Source organism: Condylura cristata, unplaced genomic scaffold (genome assembly GCF_000260355.1).
Source record: "Condylura cristata isolate star-nosed mole 26May11 unplaced genomic scaffold, ConCri1.0 scaffold00016, whole genome shotgun sequence".
NCBI classification, from domain to species: Eukaryota; Metazoa; Chordata; class Mammalia; order Eulipotyphla; family Talpidae; genus Condylura; species Condylura cristata.
Genome location: NW_004567117.1, coordinates 8,715,508 through 8,737,019, shown reverse-complemented (window position 1 = coordinate 8,737,019; position 21,512 = coordinate 8,715,508). Strand labels below are relative to the sequence as shown.

Genomic DNA, 21,512 nt, shown 5'->3' with positions numbered 1-21,512 from the left:
GAAATGGCTTTATCGAAATTTAGAAGTTTAAAGGTGAGAGACAGTGATGAAACAAAAGGGTACAAAGGACTTTAATGAGCTTTCCCTGAGGGGGCAAAAAATCTCAAGAGCATACTTGACAGTATCTGGACAGGGGACATACCTTGACCCCCTCATCAGTAACTCAGAGAATTTTAAAAATCTTCTTTCTCTTTTATATAAGTGGCAAGAGGAGAGGAGAGAGGAACCAGGCTTCTCTACTTATAATCATGGGATCCCTGCCTTTGAGATGATTTAAACCTCTTGTGGGGCCTATAATTGTGTTGAATCTACTCTCCCAGAAGAAATGGATGAGCACAGATACTTCACCAAATCTGTATTTTAGCTAATTTATTCAATAAATGTCTACTCAGCACTTATTGTATGCCAGGGGCGTGGTATGAAATGATGGGAAACAAATATAGCATCTTCCTCCAAGGAGATCACAGAAATACATATTTACAAAGCATGAAAGTGCTATGAAGGAAACCATATAGAAGTAATCTCAAATCTAAATCCTGGCCTCAAAAAAATTAAAAACTGAAATGCAGCTAACATCCATACCAGTCCCCTCAGCTAGTCTGGTCAGCTCTGCTAGTCTATTCAGCTTCTAGTTTTTCACCAAATACAACCCTACAGAAAGTTTCCTAAGATTGTGAAGGATGCATTTTAAGATTGCGTCCCTGTACACAGATGAATCACCAGCAGTGTTGAGTCGTCTCTTCGATGTGATAACTTCCTTTTGAATGTAAACTCAGCTGCCAATACTTTGGAGCCAGAATTGAATTCCCAACAAGACACCAGTGGAACTGAAGGTAATTGGACATGAGAGCTGCATACCATCCTGTAGTAATTTAGGAGGACAGGTTACTTCAGTTTTCAGCCTCATCTTAGTCTATAGAGAACACACACACTTGCGCTGGGACCTAGAAAATTCTACCATTGTAAAGGCAATGCAAAAACTGAGAATCTAGCAGATGGAATTAAAGTTAAGTAAAAGTGTGGCTTTTCCTGCCAGACTGAGAATTCTTCTGTGATGAAACAATGTGTGAGGGATGGTTTGTATCATGTTGGCATTCCTAACCCCAAACTTGGGTGTGGCACGGGAAGTATTTGGTATCTGATAAACTGAAAGAGGTTTTGGGTCTTTCCTTTTTCTTTTGTTTTGCTTTCTCTAAAGGAGACATATACTGAAAAGATCGATGACTCTGTTCTGATGGTCCTCACATTGTTTCTAGAAATGCTCCAGGAGGGGTCAGTTTCATTAACTGTGGGGAGAAAAGCACAGATCCCTTCCATGTATCCATCCCACAGGGGTTTTTTTTTAAAGATTTATTTATTTGTGCATACAGAACTGGGGTACAGACCAGAAGTGCAGGGGCGGTGAGAGGATTCACCAGAAACAGAGTGGGGAGCAGAACAGACAGACTGACTAAGTACACTTCTGAGGGGAGCAGCGGGCAGGTCACGAGAGGTCTGCCGCGCCATGTGGGTCACCTCCGGGGTGAGGATAGAACTCATGCTGAAGTGGCTTTAGCTTCTTAGTGTTGTGCTTTAACCCGCTACGCCACCAGGGAGGGCCCCCACAGGGATTTTTAATTCATCTATATAGACATTTCTGTTTTAAGAGCTAGGGACATGGTAGTATGTAAGATATAAAAATGCCATCTAGAATGAGTAACAGATATCCAAGAAAATATTGAATTTCATGATACTTAGCAGTTTAAGTGTCATGAAGAGAAAGGAAGCACAGCAAGGGGCAGGAAAGTGGTATGGGAAAGAACAGGAGTGGGGTGGTGGTGAAGGCCGAAGCTCAGGCAGGGTGGAGCTTTCGGGGGTTTAGGTCCCAGAAACTGTCCCTTTGGTCAGTGTCCTGGGCACTACTGGGTTGCAGGTACCTGAGTACCCTGAGTACCCAGGTTGAAGGGCATGGTCTGAGTAGCAGCAATAGGATAAAACTGGGAAGCTGCAGGCAAAGGCAACAAATAAGTCCCTGAGTCTGGACAGAAGAGTGCAGAAATTAGCAGGTGAGGTGGCAAGGGGTCATCGTCAGCAAGGCCTGGGTTGTAAATATGATGATCTCAACCCTAGTTTTAAAAAGCAACACAAAACAGAACCCTCCCTGGTGGTGCAGCAGGTGAATGTACAGCACTAAGAAGCTAAAGCCACTTCAGCATGAGTTTGATCCCCGCCCCAGAGGTGACCACATGGCAGAAGTGGCAGACCTCTCCTGACCTGCCCGCTGCTCCCCTCGGCAGTGTACTTCGTCAGTCAGCTTGTTCTGCTCCCCGCTCTGTCTCTGGAGAAGCCTCTCACCATCCCTGCACCTCTGGCCTGTACCCCAGTTCTGTATGTATAAATAAATCTTTTTTTAAAGGTCTGCCACGCCATATGGCCCATCTTTGGGGTGGGCAGGGAACTCATGCTGAAGCGGCCTCAGTTTCTTAGTGCTGTGCTCCAACCCACTGTGCCACCAGGGAGGGCCCCAAATAAATAAATAATAAAAAAAAAAAGCAACACAAAACAGAGTTGAAAAGCAATGAGTATGTCACCTGTTGTTTTAGTCCTTAACATCTGATAAGAACCTGATAACAGCAATTATCAATGCTACAGCCTCACATAATGACTTCAGCAATCAAGTCTTTTATCATAAAAGTGAAACATTGTATTACTATGAATTATACTACTCGAGTAAAGGCATAGCCATCTAAAATGTCTGCTTATAAAATGTTCATACTTGGGGTCTCCCTGGCGACATTGAAGTTAGGTCTCAGTGTCATCACTGCTGCTGCCTAAATGTGATCCCCTGCCAGGGAGCTGACCCACATGGCGCAGCAGACCTCTCCTGGCTCACCTGCTGCTCCCCTCAGCAGTGTATTTCAGTAGATCTGCCTGTTCTGCTCCCTACTCCGTCTCTGGTGAGTCCTTTCATTCATCCCATCTCTCACACCTCTGGCCTGCACCCCAGTTCGTGCATGCATCAATAATAAGTAAAACAAATCTTGAAAATAAAATGTTCATGCTCAATTGGTCTATGGGAACAAAAGTGAAGTGTGAAGCAAATGATGCCATCCAGCTGAGAGGCTGCACACGTTTGCAGCCAGGCATCCCAGGAGCTAGCTTCTACTGAGCTGCGTTGGCTGTGGCCTAGGGAAGGCAAAAGTCCACTGCTTGTGATTAAATGGAACAGGCTTTGCAGAAGGGCTGTGGAGAAAGCGGGCACCCAGAAATGTACCCCACATGGGTCTTGAGAAGCTCTCTGCGTCCTGCTTAGAGACCTTGGTATGTTCACACTGGGCCTCTCTTGCCTGGGGGCGGAGAAGGGAAAATGACCAGTTGATGGCAGCAACCTTGATATCCAGTCTGTTGCCCTAAAGGCTGAAGTTACAAATTCGGAATGAACATCTAACTCGGGACTCTCACTGTCCTTCTGTTGTCTCAGAGCCTTGTGAGAGATGCACCGTATTTTCTTCTTTTCAGTGTATCTAGAGTGGGGTGGGTTTGGGGGGGTAAGAGTGAGATTGATAGCCAGGGTCAGACCGGCAGGCTCTGTGCTGCGGAGCAAACCAGGGCTTGGGGGCACAGACCTTTGCAAGGCTGTTTTGGGTCTCTGCTTCATGTGGAGAGGCCCTCGCTCTTCTGGCCACTTGGGGTTTCCCACAGGGAAGTCTCACTGGGGCTCCCACATCTCCTTTGTAACTGTTAACACCCCGGGGCTCTCCTTGGAGAAATTTCTGAGCACTTATTTAATCTCAATTATTAAGAGTTGATAACTGCCTGGAGTTACTTCATCCAAGTAACAAACAGGCTGTAATTCTGAACAGGCCCACTAAAGGGAACTAAAGTGGGTGTCAAATGGCAGGTGGATAGGGAGCTAATTATTGGCAAAGATTGGTCAGTCACAGGCCTGCCCTCTAATCATTCCTTGCCCATTGTAGCTGAAACTATAGGGGTCTCCAGCAGAGAAAATGGGAAGGCATAAATGTTGCCCATGCCTCCTAACATGTTAACACATATTAGTTAAAATGCTTAAGTTGCCACTCTTTGCAGCTCGCAGACTACACGTTTAAGCAGGCACACCAGAGAAAAGCAATGCAATCTAAACCAAACCTTTAAGATAGTGTATTCTCCTTACAAGTTACCCTTCAGGCATGTTCAGATGGACTGGACTGGAGCGAGCTGTTGCTGAGAGGAGTCGGGAGGAAAGGGGAGGGGAGGAGGGGGCGGGGATCTACGTGCAAAATATCCACCTTTGGCAGTTAAAGCTGTTACTGAAGTTTAATTGATTCTTATCAAACAGGGCCTTGGTGTAAAGTCAGACGCTCACTGTTGCTGTCGTGAGATTACATGTACATGCAGACCCTGAAGCACTGCAAGGACAATCGGGCTGTTTTGAATCAAGGCCACTGGACCAGTTCTCCCTCTCCTCCCTTCCCACCACCATCTCATAGCTTTACTGAGACTTTGCACAGCCGCAACTGATGGAGCTCCTGCTTTCCAGACATTTAATGGGTCCCAAACCTAGAAAACTGGTGTTAACCAGGCAAGCGAGAAGGCCAGAAGCAAGGAACGATAAGGGTGAGGACGGAATAAATAAATGCAAGATGGATGTTGTCAGAAGCCTGTGGACACATAACTCAGATAAACACAGTGCCTGCAGTAATTGGACAGATGAGGGAGACATTAGTTGAGAAGGAAAGATAAGTAAATTTTCCAGTAGTTTGCTAGTAGTTAGAAATATGAGCCTATGTGCAAGTTGCCTTTGGGGATAAAAGTTAAGGCTTATGGAGTGGAACAGAAGCATGCTGCTAGAGGGAGAAATAATGGAAGCTGACTGCTGAAGTATGCTTTTGCTCATACTTCTATTCTCAAAACTCAGCTTGTTTGATGTCACCCGCTGGTCTAAACTTTATGTCATAAGGGCTTGGTCCATCCTCTGAAGTGAAGGGGTATAGCTCGGGAGTAAAACAAAACCCCATGACTTGTGAAACAGCACGCAGGGAGGCCTGCAGGGCTGCAGATGTTGAGAAGTCATCGTGGCTTGCAGATGTGTGGAGTGTCCACATTCACGCCCCGCATGCTCAGAGGACGCATCCTGGAAGAAGAACCGATGGATAGGGTTGTTTTAATAGGGCTGCAGCTATTTGTATGTATCTCATCTTCAGCCTCTGTGGAGAGAAAACTAACATATGGGAAGTCCAAAAATAAAAGATTTTGAGGATGACTTATCACTCTCAGTGATACAGGAAAATATAGAAAAGCAAGTAAGGACACTATCAAGATTCTGTCCTATTCTGGAACGTCCAAATGTTTTTGGAGGTGTGGTGTTAACTTCAGAAATAGCTTCTTAAGAAAGAACTTTATCTGATGATTATTTTTCTTAATGCCTTGAAAAAAACATGAATTTGATTCAGAACCAATTTGAGGGGTGAGAAATGTGGGTGTCTTGTTCAGTAATATAATCCAATGAAGTCTTCCTTTGGAAGCAAAACAAAACCCTGCCTGATTGTCTAAGGCAGTTTAGGGCTTCCCTGTTATGCAACTGAAAACAAGAAGAGTTATATTTGGAAAGGATCATTATGAGCTATACAGGTTTCAATAGTCAATTGTTTCTCACAATTGTGAAATTGTGTTTTTCACACTTGTGAGTCAGAGGTTGTATATGTGTGGATGTAGGAATAACTCCAGGAAAACTCTGGATTAACCCATCAGTTATCATTAAGGCTAACGAATACCATGAATTATGGGGCAGGAATTATTATTATTCCCTGGTTGAAATCTTCCTGTGACACACATTTCAGCTCATATGTCATAAATCTGTTAATAGACATATATGTTCTACATGGTTTTTAAAATTCAGCAGACAACATGGTAGAAATACTTTCTCTTTTGTACCTTAGTAAAGGCTTTAATAAAGCTTCTGAAGTAACATGTCCTATAAGATACAGGTTGGGAAATGCCAGCCTACTGTAGTCTTATCCAATGTACTATGACCATGTGAATGAAGGAACTCAAAAAGTGAGTTCAAAAGTGAGTTTCCTCAAAAATGAGCTCCAGAAGATAATGTGAGAAAAAGAGCAAATTGGTTCATGTGACTATGTCGATCTTTCCCAAGGTTTTCACTAGAGGCACTGAAATGGGTAAGAGACAGCTGCCTTTTAGAGTTCTCTTTGGAAAAGAGGGGGGAGGGGTGGTTGTCTTGGGAAGAGTCAGGAAAGAGAATGGCAAATGCTGAGAAGAATGTCACCATCTCACCCTAAAACATCATCCCTGACATGGCACAGTGCTGGCCACGCTTTCACATCGCTGGTAAAGTACCGCTTTTGTTTCCTTGCTGCAGTGCTTCTCATGAAGCAAGATTTCATACTATTTTCTTAGTATAAATTGGCCAACACCACTTTTTCTTTTATGGAATAAGCATGATGGATATTTTCCATGGCTCCCAACCACTCCATTTAGTCTTTGCCTTTTTTACTCTAAAGAGTTCATGCCTTTCTAAAAACACAGGTGGCCTACACTATTGTATTAGATTGTGGCAGAAATCTTTTCTCTCACCATAATTGCTTGGGGAGTTTTTCTGGCTGTGATACAGGTAAAAGCTGAGAGCATGCCTCTGAGAGTTGAGCTTTGTCCTGGAGTATGAACTACAAAGGCATGGATTTAATGTTTTAAAGATACCATCAGCTGGCTTTATGTAGCTTATTTCTTTGTCCTAAGCTCATTCTCCTCCCAACCCACCTGCAACTGTCATTTGCAACTCAACTGTCTCTGACAGCTGAAGGGAAAAAAGAAAAACTACAAAAGCTACAAAAATCTCACCTGCTACCACTATAAGAAGCAAGGAAGACAAAGAAAAGGACCTTTTACAGATTTTACATTATTCCTAGAATGAGCTATTTGCTTAGATGAGATGACAACAAATACCACGCACCTTTCTAGAGATCATCTTCAATTATCCTGTCTAACCACTTACACGAAGAAAGTTAATTTAATCAAGAAAACCCAAAGAAGAAATAAGATCTATGGGATATGCTGATATGAGACATATTGCTTCCAAATAGGACCACGAGGTGTTAACTATTCTTTTCTAGAATAAAGTCTATTGTAAAAAGGAAACGTGTCCACTACAGAAAATTTGGAAGTTAAGTATACAGAGAAACCCAAACTATTTTTGGTTCTAATATAAAAATTAACTCAAGAGATGACTTGGGTTGTATCTCTTAGCTTGGATGGGGTAAAAAGTATGAGTTTTGCTGTTCTTTTTTTTTCCTTGTTTTTTAAAAGAACTTTAAGATAGGAAGAGATCTTGAACTGCCAGTATTTTTTTTCTGGCTTTATGTAGCTTGTATATTTCTGGAGATAAAGAATAAGGATGAATTTTAAGAGAAAGCTAGAAAAAAAAGAATAAATGTTTATGTGAATTCTTTATAGGCATTCTCATATTTAATACTCACTCTAATTATGTGATCAGCATTCAGGGAAGTCCTATTTCAGATATTCACAGATGAAGAAGACTGAGAATACTATTAGAAAAACTTTCTTATTTATTTCTCACAGAGAGGGAGAAGGTAAGAATTTTAGTTCCATGGCTTTGGCTAAAAGTAGAGAGAAAAGAATTGAAGTGGAATTACCAACCTGAGAAAAAAATGGAAGCCTTCCTTTACAGAAGTTGTTTATCAGTCTCTGATTCCTACTGCCACTCATTTCTCAGAGTTCTTTCCTCAAATACATTATTGACACTGTTTCTCAAGATGGTGTGGGGGTGATACCATCCCACTCTTTAAAACAAAATGGTTTATTTTCAGGTACATGACAGAAAAGTAAAGAACTTGCTGCATCTGTGGAGAGTTGGGTCATCACAGAAAATTGCATTGAAGCAGAAAAGTTTCCTAGGAAATCCTGCATTTTCACCTATCATCAACTATCAATTATTTATGTGGCAAATATTATGCAAGATACCTACAGATTTGTGTTTCAATGGCTACTTGCCACACCATTACAAAGCTATAAATTATGTGGCACTTAGACTCCTTGTTTGGGTCACAAGAACTAATAGAGAACTTAAGAATAACATCTCTATTTAAACTTTTTCTACCAATTATCTTGTATGTTGGTAGAATTTGATGGTCAGCAGGATACCAGCAAGTGACAAAGAAAGCTTTTAGACTGTTAATAGTTACATACATGGTCACTGATTAACTATTACAATAAATATAACTAAAATATTAAAAGTCAAGTTTTCTAATTAGTTTTTTTGATTGACATTTGTAACTGGGTTGTGAACATTCATATTGCAGTTTTGCAACTCAATTAAGAGCTCAGCTGCGTCAGTCACAGCTTAGTTGAAGGAAGAGTCCTTGATCATTTCATCAGCCACAAAACACAACTTACCACCTGCTTAGTTTACACATGAGTTGACAAAATTCTTTTTTTCCCATTCAGTACACTACTATAGCTAGATCAAGGGATTAGATATTTGATCTTTTAAATCCATTATAATGTCAAAAATGAAAAGTGTAATATGAAATTTTAAACCCAGTGAGTATTTTTTATAGGCTTTTCTCTTTAATTTTTCTCTTTACATCTTGAATTTCATTTTAAATAGGTATTTCACAGTTAGACAAACTAACATGAAAAAAACATGTTAATAATGTGAATAAAAGTTTCTTTCAAAAAGAGGATTTTTTTCCAGAAATTCTTATGGAAAATGCAGGTCTCAAACATGCCAGGAACTAAATGAATATTTATGGGGAAAAAGAATAAAAGAAAGAGGTTGTAGCTCTCTTAGGCTACAGATAGATTTGTGTTAAATGATCGCTGGGTTAACCATACTGTTCATTTATAGATATTGAGAGAACTTGGGAGCCTGCTGTTTACTTTCAGACTAAGTCAAGTTGTACAAATTCTCAAAGTCATAAATATTTTCTGTATGATGAAATAATAATACCATCTTATGCCCATATTGCATTTAGTAGAATTATGTGAGATAATCTATGCATTTGATTCATAATGCTTGTCAGATACTAGGTGCTCAAAGTCAGATCTTATTATTTATAAATAGATTGAGGGATTTAAAATCAATGCTAGGGTTGAGGCATTCTAATAGTAATTTATAAATGTGATAGAGGGAATAGCTTGTATTGTGATGGTAACTATATTGCAACATATAGATATGTCAAATCAAGACATTTAATACCTTAAGCTCAATATTGTGTCAAAACTTGTTCTTCATAACAATTATATTAAATCAAAATTTAAAGGTACTTTTATGGTTCTTTCTTCTGCAATAGTGAATGCCTAACATGTGTATTGCAAAGAAATCATTACCATCATGCTACTCTGCTCAAGATCTTATGTGTTCCGGTTTTTTCTTGGCTGTGGTTGGGGGTGGGGCAGGGACCAGAGTATGTGGGATGGGCGCAGGGCACATTAAGGTAGGTTCAACGTGAACTCCTGGGTGGACTGGCTGACTAGGAGTGAAGACCTAAATGTGTGGGAGGACTCCTAGAATGAGAGCCCCCACTTGAGATGATTAAACGGTAAGTGGCTTTGCGGCATTGAGTGTGTGTGAGAGCCGTCTGTATGTGTGGGAGACCTAAGCTGACAGTAATGAGAATGCGTGTGAAGCAGAATTATGGAAGAACATGTCTCAATTTAGGGGAAAATTTAATCTCTGTTAGAAAAACCAAACTGTAAATATTGCTGTCACTGTGGCACCAGTGTCACAACCAAGTGGACAAACAGGTTCTGTTTGCCCACAGGGACATTATCCTGGGTCTGGGACTCTTCCTGCTGTAGCTGGGGCTCTGTAGGAACAGCAAAGCAACTGACCTCCAACTTTTAGGACCTTACACTTAGGAGAATTGTCAAGCTTCAAGCGCCACAGTGAGGTGAATAAACTTACTTACACTTAAAAAAAATCGTATTATAAATTCATAAAGTTTCTTTGGAAAGCTTGTATTTCAAAGTGAAATATTTTCTTAAAGGATCAGAGAGTTATGTATTAAGAGAGTTTGCCTATTTCCACCAAAGTATCATTTTTTTAAAAAAGATTTATTTATTTATTCATACAGAACTGGGGTACAGGCCAGAGGTGCAGGGGTGGTGAGAGGATTCACCAGAGACAGAGTGGGGAACAGAACAGGCCGACCAAGTACACTGCTGAGGGGAGCAGTGGGTGGGTCAGGAGAGGTCTGCTGTGCCATGTGGTCACCTCCAAGCGGGGATCAAACTCATGCTGAAGTGACTTTGGCTTCTTAGCGCTGTGCTTTAACCCACTGTGCCACCAGGGAGGGCCCCCAGAGTATCATTTTAATTCAAATATTAGGTTGCCTTTTTAACATCATAAAAACCAATAAATGCTTATTTGACAATTCTCCCTCTCACCACAGGAAGAAGCATCCTTAAACATATACAATTTGCATTGGTACATTCTGGGAGAGGCAGACTTATCCAGTCTCTGAAGTGGAGGTTGGGCATATCTCTAGCACCAAGTTCTATATTTATTTAAAATATTCACGACTGAAGTAGGGTGCTGGGTTTCCCACCGTCATGAGGGTAATTGCCTATTTTTTCATACTACTTTCACACAGTAACTCTAATCTCTTTTTATTTTTTAAAGATTTATGTATTTATGCATACAGACGTGGGGTACAGGCCAAGAGGTGCAGGGGCGGTGAGAGGGTTCACCAGAGACAGAGTGAAGGGCAGAACAGGGCGACTGATGAAGTACACTGCTGAGTGAGGCAGCAGGTGGGTCAGTAGATCACCTCCCGGACGGGGATGGAACTAATGCTGAAGTGACTTTAGCTTCTTAGTGCTATGCTTTAACCTGCTGCACCACCAGGGAGGACCCAGTAACTCTAATCTTAACCTAGAAGTCCTGGATGGAGTTGTATATAGAAAGACATTCAATATTTTGATTGATTTAGATTTCCAGAAGTTTGAAGCAGATGATAGGCTGAAAGAATATAAAATTCTATCATACATACATAAGCAAAAAAATCAATAAATAAAAGAAGCATAAATATTAAATCACTTTGTTAGGTAGTTTGGAATTTGCCCTATTTTGCTGAGTTGGGTCTGTCAATTCTCACTCACACAGCAAAGATGTCCCTACAGTCTCTTAGGGTGCGTCCATCTTCATGACCCTTCACGAGGCATCAGAAGGATCAGACTTCCGTCTGTGATTTCAGTTTGCCAAGTGAGGCATGAACAAGGCTGAAAAGTAAGGCTTTATACTAACTTTGATGATATTTGAACAATTAAAATACATTGATAAAGACTCGGAATGAAGACTGTCATGAGGAAAAGCCATAGCTAATAACTGCAATTGGCAAAGATAAACTTTTTTCCAGACAAGAGCAAGTTAATGGAAAATGGAATATTTTGTGAGTATCCAAGAATAATGAGCAAAGAAAGAGAAAACAAAAGGAGAAATTTATATCATTTTACTAAACATGAATGTAAATTTAATCCATGGACTTTGCTCTAATTTTAACCATTCCCTTATGTAATGTCCTGATTTCTACAGATGAGTGCATTATTTAAAAAGTTAGTAGGTCCTCCTTTTCAGAAAGTATATTTTCTATGGAAACTGTATTTCACTTGATTTAAAGACTAAACCAGTTGAAGATATTTAGTATATTACTGAGACGCTAAGAGAGAAAAGGAAATGTGTGTGCGTGTGTGTGTGTGTGAGAGAGAGAGAGAAGAGGGAGGAGTAGGAGAACACAGTTGTGATGGAAGAAGTTAAATGAATGACATAGAACTTTATCACAAAATACTTTCTTTTACTTTAAATAATATAAGTTTATTTTTACATCATTTTGTGTATGTTTTCATTTCAGTTGTAATTTTTCTTGTTTTTAAAGAGAAAATTGGTGGCATGGAGAAACTGTGAATGGTTATACTGGAATTTTAAAAAAAAGATTTATTTATTTATGCATATAGATCTGGGTACAGGCCAGAGGTGCAGGGGTGGTGAGAGGATTCACCAGAGATAGAGTGGGGAGCAGAACAGGCAGAATGATGAAGCACACTGCTGAGGGGAGCAGTGGGCGGGTCAGGAGAGGTCTGCCACACCATGTGGCTCATCTCCTGGGGTGGGGATCGAACTCATGCGGAAGTGGCTGTTAGCTTCTTAGTGCTGTGCTTTAAACCCACTGTGCCAACAGGGAGGGCCCAATACTGGAATTCTTAAAGTTTCACTCTGAGATATCTGATGAACTTGAAATCTACTAGAAAGATTTAGTTCTTAAATTGCTTATTTTCCAAAACCTTGATGATATATCATCATGTTTAGTTTGATAATTAAGGTTGAAGTTACCAGTTACACAAAAGTCTGATATTTTGTTTCACACACATTCCTGCCCCTGAACCCCTAGCTACAGTCAAGCCAGGAGCACACGCTCCCCTCCTCCCCTGCCCCTCAAGAACTTAGTACTTAGGATGAAACAGTTGAAGAAGGGGCAGTACAATCACTTTCACTGTACTTTTGTTTACTCTGCATGGTTTGGGGCGCCCCCTCATACATGGCCTTTGAACAAAGCCCCTAGGATTGCACTGACATTCTACATGGAGCAACATAGGACCTCCTCCTGGGCCCTACTCATCTCCTCTAGCAGACTTGTAAGATTTAGCAAATACCACAAACACTACAAATAACTGTAGTGTAAGTCAGTTCCATACAACATGTGGGATATACTTACATTAGAAAATTATTTACTATTTCTCTGAAATTTGAATGGAATTGCAAGCTGGATTTTATCTGGCAACCCTATTGTTTGAACTCTGTGAACCTCCAGATGTGAAGGATCTTAGGCAGGTCAGAAAGCAGGTATTTGAGGTGAAGAATACACAGTCTTCTGAAAGGGGAACGGACAACAGTCATCCTGGAGTTTTCTTCCACTTTACCCACAACACCCGGCCCCGAGAGTGAAGTAAGCTAGCGCTTCTTTCCTTCGCTTGGCCCATTGGGCAAGGAGACATGTTTTGTGTACTGAAGGAGAGACTGCAGCACAGAAGAGCAGTTGGCAGGCGATGAGGTTCTCATGACGAATGGACCAGACACTGGGGAAGGGTTGTTTGGGGCCTGGGGGTGGGGAAAATGGGAAACACCAAATGCCACAGAGATGTGCTATAGGCACAGGGCAGGCCTTTAAATTACACTATGGCATGACTTCAACACACACATAAGTACGCCCATGGATGAATTTTTTAAGAAAGTATGTGTTCATTTTGTAAGTTAACCTTATGTCATTTATTAACCTTATCTGAGGCTATTCTTGCAGAATTTCTTCTTGAACAAGCATGTGCATCCACCATCTTTGGTTGTGGATAGGCAGCCATGGCCAAAGTCACTGGGCTTTCCAGTATGGCCAGTGCATCATCTAGAAGCTACCAATTCCCTAAACTTCAGATTTTAGTTTGCATTGGTCAAGAATGAACTCAACTGTCCGACCTTTAAAAGTTAAAAAAGAAAAAAATTTCTTCACCAACTTTATATTTCTAGTTGGTAGAATTTTAACTCAGATTTGAGGACTTATTAATTTTCAAGTTTTTTTCTTTTGCAAAAGTTCTGCATGAATGGTAATTACTGGCATTTGATGCACTGTGAACGAGAATTGAATAACACAATGCTTTGGCACAGTCTTTTCTTTCTAATTTATTCATCATTATTTATCTTGACTCTAGATTAGATGATCTCCTTGTAGAACTACTCTGAATTAGAGTTGTGCTGAATTCAATCAAAATGTTAAGCCTAGTTAATATGGAGGAGATTTTCCTCTTGGATCCAAATGTTAAAATTTTTTTTTTTTTTTTAAAAACACAGAACACACACTGTAGCACATAACCCATGGCTGTATTCCTATGCCAGTCCCAGTGTCATGGAAACCAGTTAAGCTCTTCTGTGCCTCTGTACCTAAAATCTACTGATAAAAATGCAATTTAATGATATAAATCTAAATTCAGTGTCAAGGGAAAAGTAGGTGCTATATAGAGGATAGTCAGGAGCTTTTAAAATAATGAAAGAAATCTGCCTTCTGTTATAATGAAAGAAAGCTCATAAAAAGCTCAATCAGTATTACTAGATCATAGATTTTTCTTGTTTTCTCACTCTGTAATATTTCATGTCTTTTGGAAGAGTCATTTTGGGGATATCCGAGTGTAAAAACATATACTTTGTGACGCTCAACAGTCAGGGTGTCTGATTCATTTGGGGTGGAGGGGGTCACACCCCTAAAAGCCAGAACCTGATTGTTGGTTGGGAAGAATTTGCTGGCTCCTGGGGTGCTGTGTAGGGATCACACAGTGTCACTCTTGGTCTAGTAGTTTCCTCTGTGGAAACCAGGGGTGAAGATGGAGAGAGAAGGGAGACTGTGAAGGTGTAGAGATTGGTATAGAGCCAGGAAGGGAAACGGGGCGTCACTTTGTAGGGCCGGAGTGTATTTTGTTACTGGAGACATGTGTGATCACAGAAGGCCACAGAGCATTGTCTTTTGGGATAACTGCGCCACAGCCCTGGGTTGAGGCCAGGCCGGCAGTGGCGCTGGTCTCCCGACCGGGGCCCCCACTCACCGGTGCTGCTCTGAATGGTCCTCACGGTGGTGGTGGTGCGCGGAGGGGAGGAGGACCTCAGGGACACGCACTCGTCGTCCTGGGAGCAGCCTTTCTCGATGGCCCGCACGTAGCTGTGGCTCCGCATGCGGAAGCAGCCGGGCATGGGCAGGTCCAGGGCTTCTACCGCCTGCGACTCCAGCTCGCTGAACACCGACTCGCACACAGACTCGAACTGGCCGTTCACTTCCATCTCGCTCACCTATGGGCAGAGACCAACGCCTTAGCACTGTGCGAGTCACCCTTTCAGCAGCTGCAAGCCTCAAACACCCATCTCTTACTAGAAACTTCAATGCATTCTATTTCCTCCGTGTTGCATGCGAATTGAATGGCATCTTAGCTGTAATATCAAATTAAATGATAAAGAAAAAGTTTTGTTTTTAGAAAGCAAGGCTGGAAAGTCTCTCTCTCTCTCTCTCTTTTTTTTTTAAAGATTTATTTATTTATGCTTACAGAACTGGGGTACAGGCCAGGTGTGTGTGTGTGTGTGGGGGGGCGCGGGTTGACAAGATTCACCAGAGTGGGAAGCAGAACAGGCAGATCTACTGAAATACACTGCTGAGGAGTGCAGCAGATGGGTCAGGAGAGGTCTGCTGTGCCATGTGGGTCAGCTCCTTGGCTGGGGATCGAACTCGTGCTGCAGTGGCTTCAGAGAGATTCATAATGTGGCGCTTTAACCCGTTGGGCCACCAGGGTTGGGCCACCAGGGTTGTGTCACCAGGGAGAGCGGGGAAGTCTTTCATATCTATCTATAGATAGATATATATATATATATCACAAATTTTACATCATTTTGTGCCTTTTTTCATCTAGGCTGGGGAGTCTTATACCAGGCAACCTCAAGTGTTCATTCGCCATATTTATAAGCATAAGCCTCGGGGACTATTTTATGGGTTCGTAGTGAGGGTGCGTGTATTTTAATGGAAATGTTAATAGCACAAGTATTTTACAGCTACTTTTTTTTTTTTTTATTGTGACTAGTTTGTTCAATAATACCAGTGTTGGCTGAAACTCAATTTAGTGCAAAGCATGAAAATAAGCCCGGTATTTTCTGACAAGATACCCACATTCTACATAAAAATAGACCAAACCCAGATATGTCAAAATCTTGAAAATGAGTATCAGAAGTTTTAAAAATCTTCAAACTTTCTAAAGAAGGTTTCCCTCCTATTTATGAAAAGCTGTTACAGTCCACAAATTGTTTATAGCATATTTTTAAAATCTTTCAAATGAGGCCTCATTTTTGAGTAAACAGTTTTTTTTACTTATCTTCCTCCACACATAATTAACAATGAATGTGTGTACCACCTAAAAAAGAAGCCTGTAGTCCAGGTGTTCCCTTTATAGCTGCTGCTTCTTTTTTTTTTTTAAAGTTTATTTTTATAGATCTGTGGGAGCATGCTTTTTTTTTTTAAAGATTTATTTTTATTTACTTATGCATACAAGAACTGGGTGTAGGCCAGAGGTGGGGATGGGGGTGGATCCATCAGAGACAGAGCAGGGAACAGAACAGGTAGATCACTGCTATATATTGCTGAGGGGAGCAGCAGGGGAGGCAGGAGAGATTTGTCACACCATGTGAGTCACCTCCCAGGACGGGAATCGAACTTGTGCTGCAAGTGGCTGTGAAAGACTCATAGTGCTGTGCCTTCACCCTTCGTGCTGCCAGGGAAGCCCTAGGACTGTCATTTTAAGTGCACTTGAATTTATTTTTTGTATGGGAAGGGGTAGTTTAATGCTCTTTCCTAATATACTATGAGTAATTTGCTTGAATTCTTTGAGTCTCACTCTCTTCATCTGTAAACTGGGTATAATGATAATTCATACACATGTCTTAAAAAGGAAAATAATGTATGCATGTAATGTATATAAATACATATTCTATTTCTAGGCAATAGGTAGTCACTTTATAAATATTGGATATTATTCTGTGAGACAAATTACTCCAGTTCTGTAAGACTGATTTTCCTAAGTTAAAAAAAAAAAAAGATCTTGGGCCCTCCCTGATGGCACAACAGCACTATGATGCATAGCACTATGATGCTATCACAGCCACTGAAGCATGAGTTCGATCCCTAGCCAGGGAGGTGACCCACATGGCATAGCAGACCTCTCCTGTCCCACCTGCTGCTTCTCTCAGCAGTGTACTTCATCACGCTGCTTGTTCTGCTCCCCACCCTGTCTCTAGTGAATCCTCTCTGGCCTGTACCCCAGTTCTGTATACATAAATAAATAAATCTTAAAAAAAAATCTTTCTTATAGTTGACATGAAATAATGGGATACATGTAAAGCTTCTGGTATGATCAGATGAGCAATATATTGCATTGGTTCCACTGTTATCATTTCAGTTTTACTATTGTTAGCACCAATATTGCCACCAATATACAATACCAGTAGGTACTGAAGAAACTTACCAGTTAGGAGTTACCACTTAGGTTCTACCACTGACCAGCTATATGTCCAGATACTCTTAATTCATGTGGGTTTCCATATTGAATGAAGGGATGGTGTAGGCTAGTTTTACTACCACCCACAATAACTAGTTATGCTTAAGTTTATATATATATATATATATATATAAACACACACACATATATATAAAAGGACAGGTTTATTAGGAAAAGGAGAAAGAAAAAGGGAGGCGCCTGGATAGTCATGGATGGGAAGGAGAGTTGCCATCACTAATTATGTTTAGTTTTGAAATGTAGAGTTCTACAATTCAGTGAAGTAGAAATCAACATATTCCAGCAAAATGTCAGTGGATGTCTAGCTTATAATTGCAAATGAAGATGTTTAAGATTTAAATTTTAAATAAATAAAGATATAAATTAGGAAATGACAGTTTTATACCAAATATTTTAAAAATTTTGTGGCTTTCTGAAATTATTTCTTCTCAAGCCTTACTTAGTCCCCATTTTGATTAAATCCATTTTGATTAAATCTATAGTAAAAATATAGAAAGGGTATAAGTTTATAAAAAGATGTTCAATTGTTCTCTGTCCCCCCAGTGAGGTACGAATGACAGAAACAAATGGTTTAGTTACTCTAGATCAATTTTCTTGGCTTATACCATTTCACTTTAATCTTTCTAATGCTTTTCATTTACAACATATCAGGTTTAAAAAAAATTGCTATCATGCACTTGAATCCTATATGATTAGGTTTCATACTACAGAGCCATAAAAGACAATGAATACTTCCAATTTCATAAATACCTACTCCTTTTTGAAAACTCTAGTGTATATTTGGTAGTACTACTTTGAAGAAGAAAGTTATTCTTGGAATAATGGTAATGTTGATGCTACGATATAATGTTTGAAATTATCCTTAAGGGTACTTTGTTGCTTGAACACTGAATATAGAACTAGAAAAAGATGTATCATAAGAATCCATTTAGGATGGATTTTCTCTATGGATTTATACTTAAGGCAAAGTTATTACTTCACTGAGTTGTAGAACTCTATCTGCCATAGCACCCAGACCCACAAGGCACCTCTCTAGTGGTTGATATCATGCTAAGCTGTTGCTTGGAAGCCACGTTGTGTCAAGGAAGGCCAGCTCTGTGGCAAAGAGATGAAAGGCAGGAAGATGCAGAGACACAATGTCCTAATCAGGGCAATGACAGTCACCTGGCTTAAACTTGTACAATTATTAAAATAGTGAACGTGTATTAACTTTTTCTTTAAAAAAAAAAACCAATAAAATAGTTTATTTTTACATCATTTTGTGCCTTTTTCCATCTCAGTTGTAATCCCCTGTGGGTACTAACTTTTTCTACCACAACTTGTTGAACTTACTGGAGGATTCTGCATGTAGGCTGGCTGGATTTATGGAACATTTTACAATTACTGAAGGTTCTGTGACTTTCCAACACAAAGGTACACTTAAAAAGGTTTTTTTTTTTTTTTCAAGATTTTATTTATTTGTGCATACAGAACTGGGGTATAGGCCAGAGGCTCAGGGGCGGTGAGAGGCTTCACCAGAGACAGAGTGGGCAACAGAACCGGCAGATGGTCAAAGTACACTGCTGAGGGGAGCAGCGGGCGGGTCAGGAGAGGTCTGCCACACCATGTGGTCACCTCCGGGGCTGGCGGGAATTGAACTCATGCGGAAGCGGCTTTAGATTCTCAGTGCTGTGCTTTAACCCACTGAGCCACCAGGGAGGGCCCCATTAAAAAGGTTTTAACTATCATTTTATTTATTTTGAGAACGAAAAGGTCCAAATTGTACCAAATGAGGGGCCAACTATTTTCCTGCCAGGGTTACTAGTCAATGTCCAAGGCTTACAGATATGTGTCCATCTGCACAGCATCTTTCCCCTATGATCCGAGGTGACTGCTTTGCCAAACACCTCTAGCATTTAGCCTGGAGCTCTTGCCTAAAGCATCAGTAGTAGATTTGGGGAATCACTGCCTTCTGAGGCTAACCTCGAGGTTGCTGAGACCTCTGTGCTCACCTGGCTGATGGTGCTCATGGCTCGCATGTAGCTCTCATTCCTGGAGCGGAACTTTGGTGACGTGAGCAGGCCTGCAGGGTCCAGGCTGTCCAGGCTTCGGTTGATGGAGACTTCACTTACTGCCCTCAGGTAACTGTGACTCCGGATCTGGAGTTTGGGGGAGTGTTCATTGGAAATCCTGGAGGAGAATAGAGAAGGGGGACATTTAGTCATTTTCGAAGATGGAGGCAGTGGAGGAATGAACCTCTTTTCAAAAACTCATGTGTAAAATTAAAATGTCACTTTGGTTTCATGAAAGACCTATATAAGTTTTTTTTTTTTTTTTAAGATTTATTTATCTATGCATACAGAACTGGGGTACAGGCCAGAGGTGCAGCGGCAGTGAGGAGATTCACCAGAGACAGAGTGGGGAGCAGAACATGTCGACTGCTGAGGGGAACAGAGGATGGGTCAGGAGAGGGAGAGGTCTGCCTCCCTATGTGGCTCATCTCCGGAGCAGGGATCGAACTCATGCTGAAGCGGCTTCTTAGCTTCTTAGTGCTGTGCTTTAACCCCTGCGCCACCAAGGAGGGCATTAAGTCTTTTATTTTTTTTTTTTGTTAACCACAAAAAGCATAATGCTAAGTAGCATTAGCCAGCATTTGCTTTGTGGCAGCCATTTTGTAGCACCCAGAGTGGCACTCCAGCTCCTTCTTGGAATGTGTCTTTATACAGCTATGTAATTAATATATTTCATTTCTACTTTTACTACTGTTAATGTCATTTTAGGTTTCATGTTGATTTGGTAAGTTGCTTTTTAGGTCTGGAGACATTAAAAAGAATTCCAAATACATTAATGGCAATGGTTTTTTTTTTTTGCTTTCTGCCACTTCAGCTTTATATGGGTCATAAGAACACTCTACTTTTGGATGGCATGGTGGGGAAATTTGTAACAACAGGTGGTGGTACTATGTCTGATGTGACACCCTAACTAGAGTGGCAAATAACATACATACTCTTCTATGGTGGCTGAAATCCCCATTGTGTCTTGGAAAGAAAACATCAAGGTTGGTGACATTAAAAAGAATTATAATTCTCTTCTGTCCATGAAACAGTTTCTCTATTCACAATTCTGTAGGTATGCTCAGGAGGGAGAAAATAGCTACCATCCTGCCCCAGAATTCTGTAATTTATAAGCTTTTTCTTTGTATCCATTTCTTTTCTTTGAACATTCTGGTAATGACATGTGTAAACACTTATGTATTAATATCTAAGTTCTGCTCAGGCTTTCTTCTTTTAATTAATTAATTAATTTTAAAATTTTATCTATATATGTATATATATTTATATCATCTTTCATTTTATACATTTTTTCATTTCTGTTGTAATCCCAGCGGATGGTTTCACTCATAGCGAGTGTAAGGGGTCAGAAAAAAAATAAAAGTAATTGTAATAAAGCAAAAACTAAAATCAACTAACAACTATCAACCAGGGACATTCTATGGGGGAAGTAAGGGGATAGGATCAAAACTGATTAAACCTTCTCTTATCTATTTGTATCTACCGTCTAATTTTTTATTTGAAATTGAAATTAGTGAACAAAATAAATTTCAGTCATTATCAATGCACCATCTTGAAATTTTAAGATCTTTATATACTTTGTATTCTATGTTTTTTTTTCCCAAAATGCATTTTAAACTTATAATTATCAAAAATGCTGGCTGCAAGGAGTCCAGCTATACAGAAGTGCATGAAGCAGCAAGGGGCGTCTCTCTATCTGTTCCTGCCTCCAGAATTTCACGTCTCTGAAAGAAGTACCCACAGCAGTTTGGTATATGTCCTTCTTCCCTTCCTACATATATACAACTTACTTTCACTAATTTTTTAGGTGTGTTTTTTCACATATCATTCAGAATTTTTCTCTCATTATTAACTTTATTTTTGTTGTAAAATTGCTTGTGATTAAAAGTTAAAGTTGATCAGAAGAAGGGTGTAAGCCCAATATAGTTGTTATATTTGCCATTATTCTGGAGGTCTTAGTCAATTAAATAAAAAAAGGGGTGATAGGAATTATAAATATTGCCAGGGAAGAGATAAACATAAAAGTATTTATAACTATAAATGACTTTCTTCTGGAAGATAAAGGAAATCAGTGGGAAAAAAAATCTCAGAACTAATAGAAGAGATCCTCAAAGTAGCTGGATACTGGTAAAATACAGAAATTAGTAGCTATTCTATACAGAACTATCACTAAATTAAAAATTTAATGAAAATGCTACTCAAAATGGCAAAACATTATAAAATAAATAAAAATTACAAAAAAGTTAACCAGAATTTTATGAGGAAACTACAACTTTAGAGAATGCAATAAACAAAGCCTAAATAAAGTAAAGGCAGCCCTCCCTAGTCGCGCAGGGGGTTAAAGCACAGCACTAAGAA

At 40.2% G+C, this 21,512-nt stretch overlaps 1 protein-coding gene across 5 annotated transcripts in view; it reads right to left on the bottom strand.

Annotated features, from left to right (window-relative positions):
* The window catches only part of DLGAP1 (discs, large (Drosophila) homolog-associated protein 1), a 504,048-nt gene that overhangs the window by 144,228 nt on the left and 338,308 nt on the right, over positions 1–21,512 (bottom strand). For all 5 annotated transcript variants that reach the window (XM_012725915.1, XM_004683753.2, XM_004683755.2 and 2 more), the window contains 2 exons: positions 19,095–19,272; positions 14,599–14,839 (listed from right to left, as the gene is read on the bottom strand). In XM_012725915.1, coding sequence (XP_012581369.1) covers positions 14,599–14,839; positions 19,095–19,272 — 419 coding nt within the window. The remainder of the gene's footprint in view (positions 1–14,598; positions 14,840–19,094; positions 19,273–21,512) is intronic.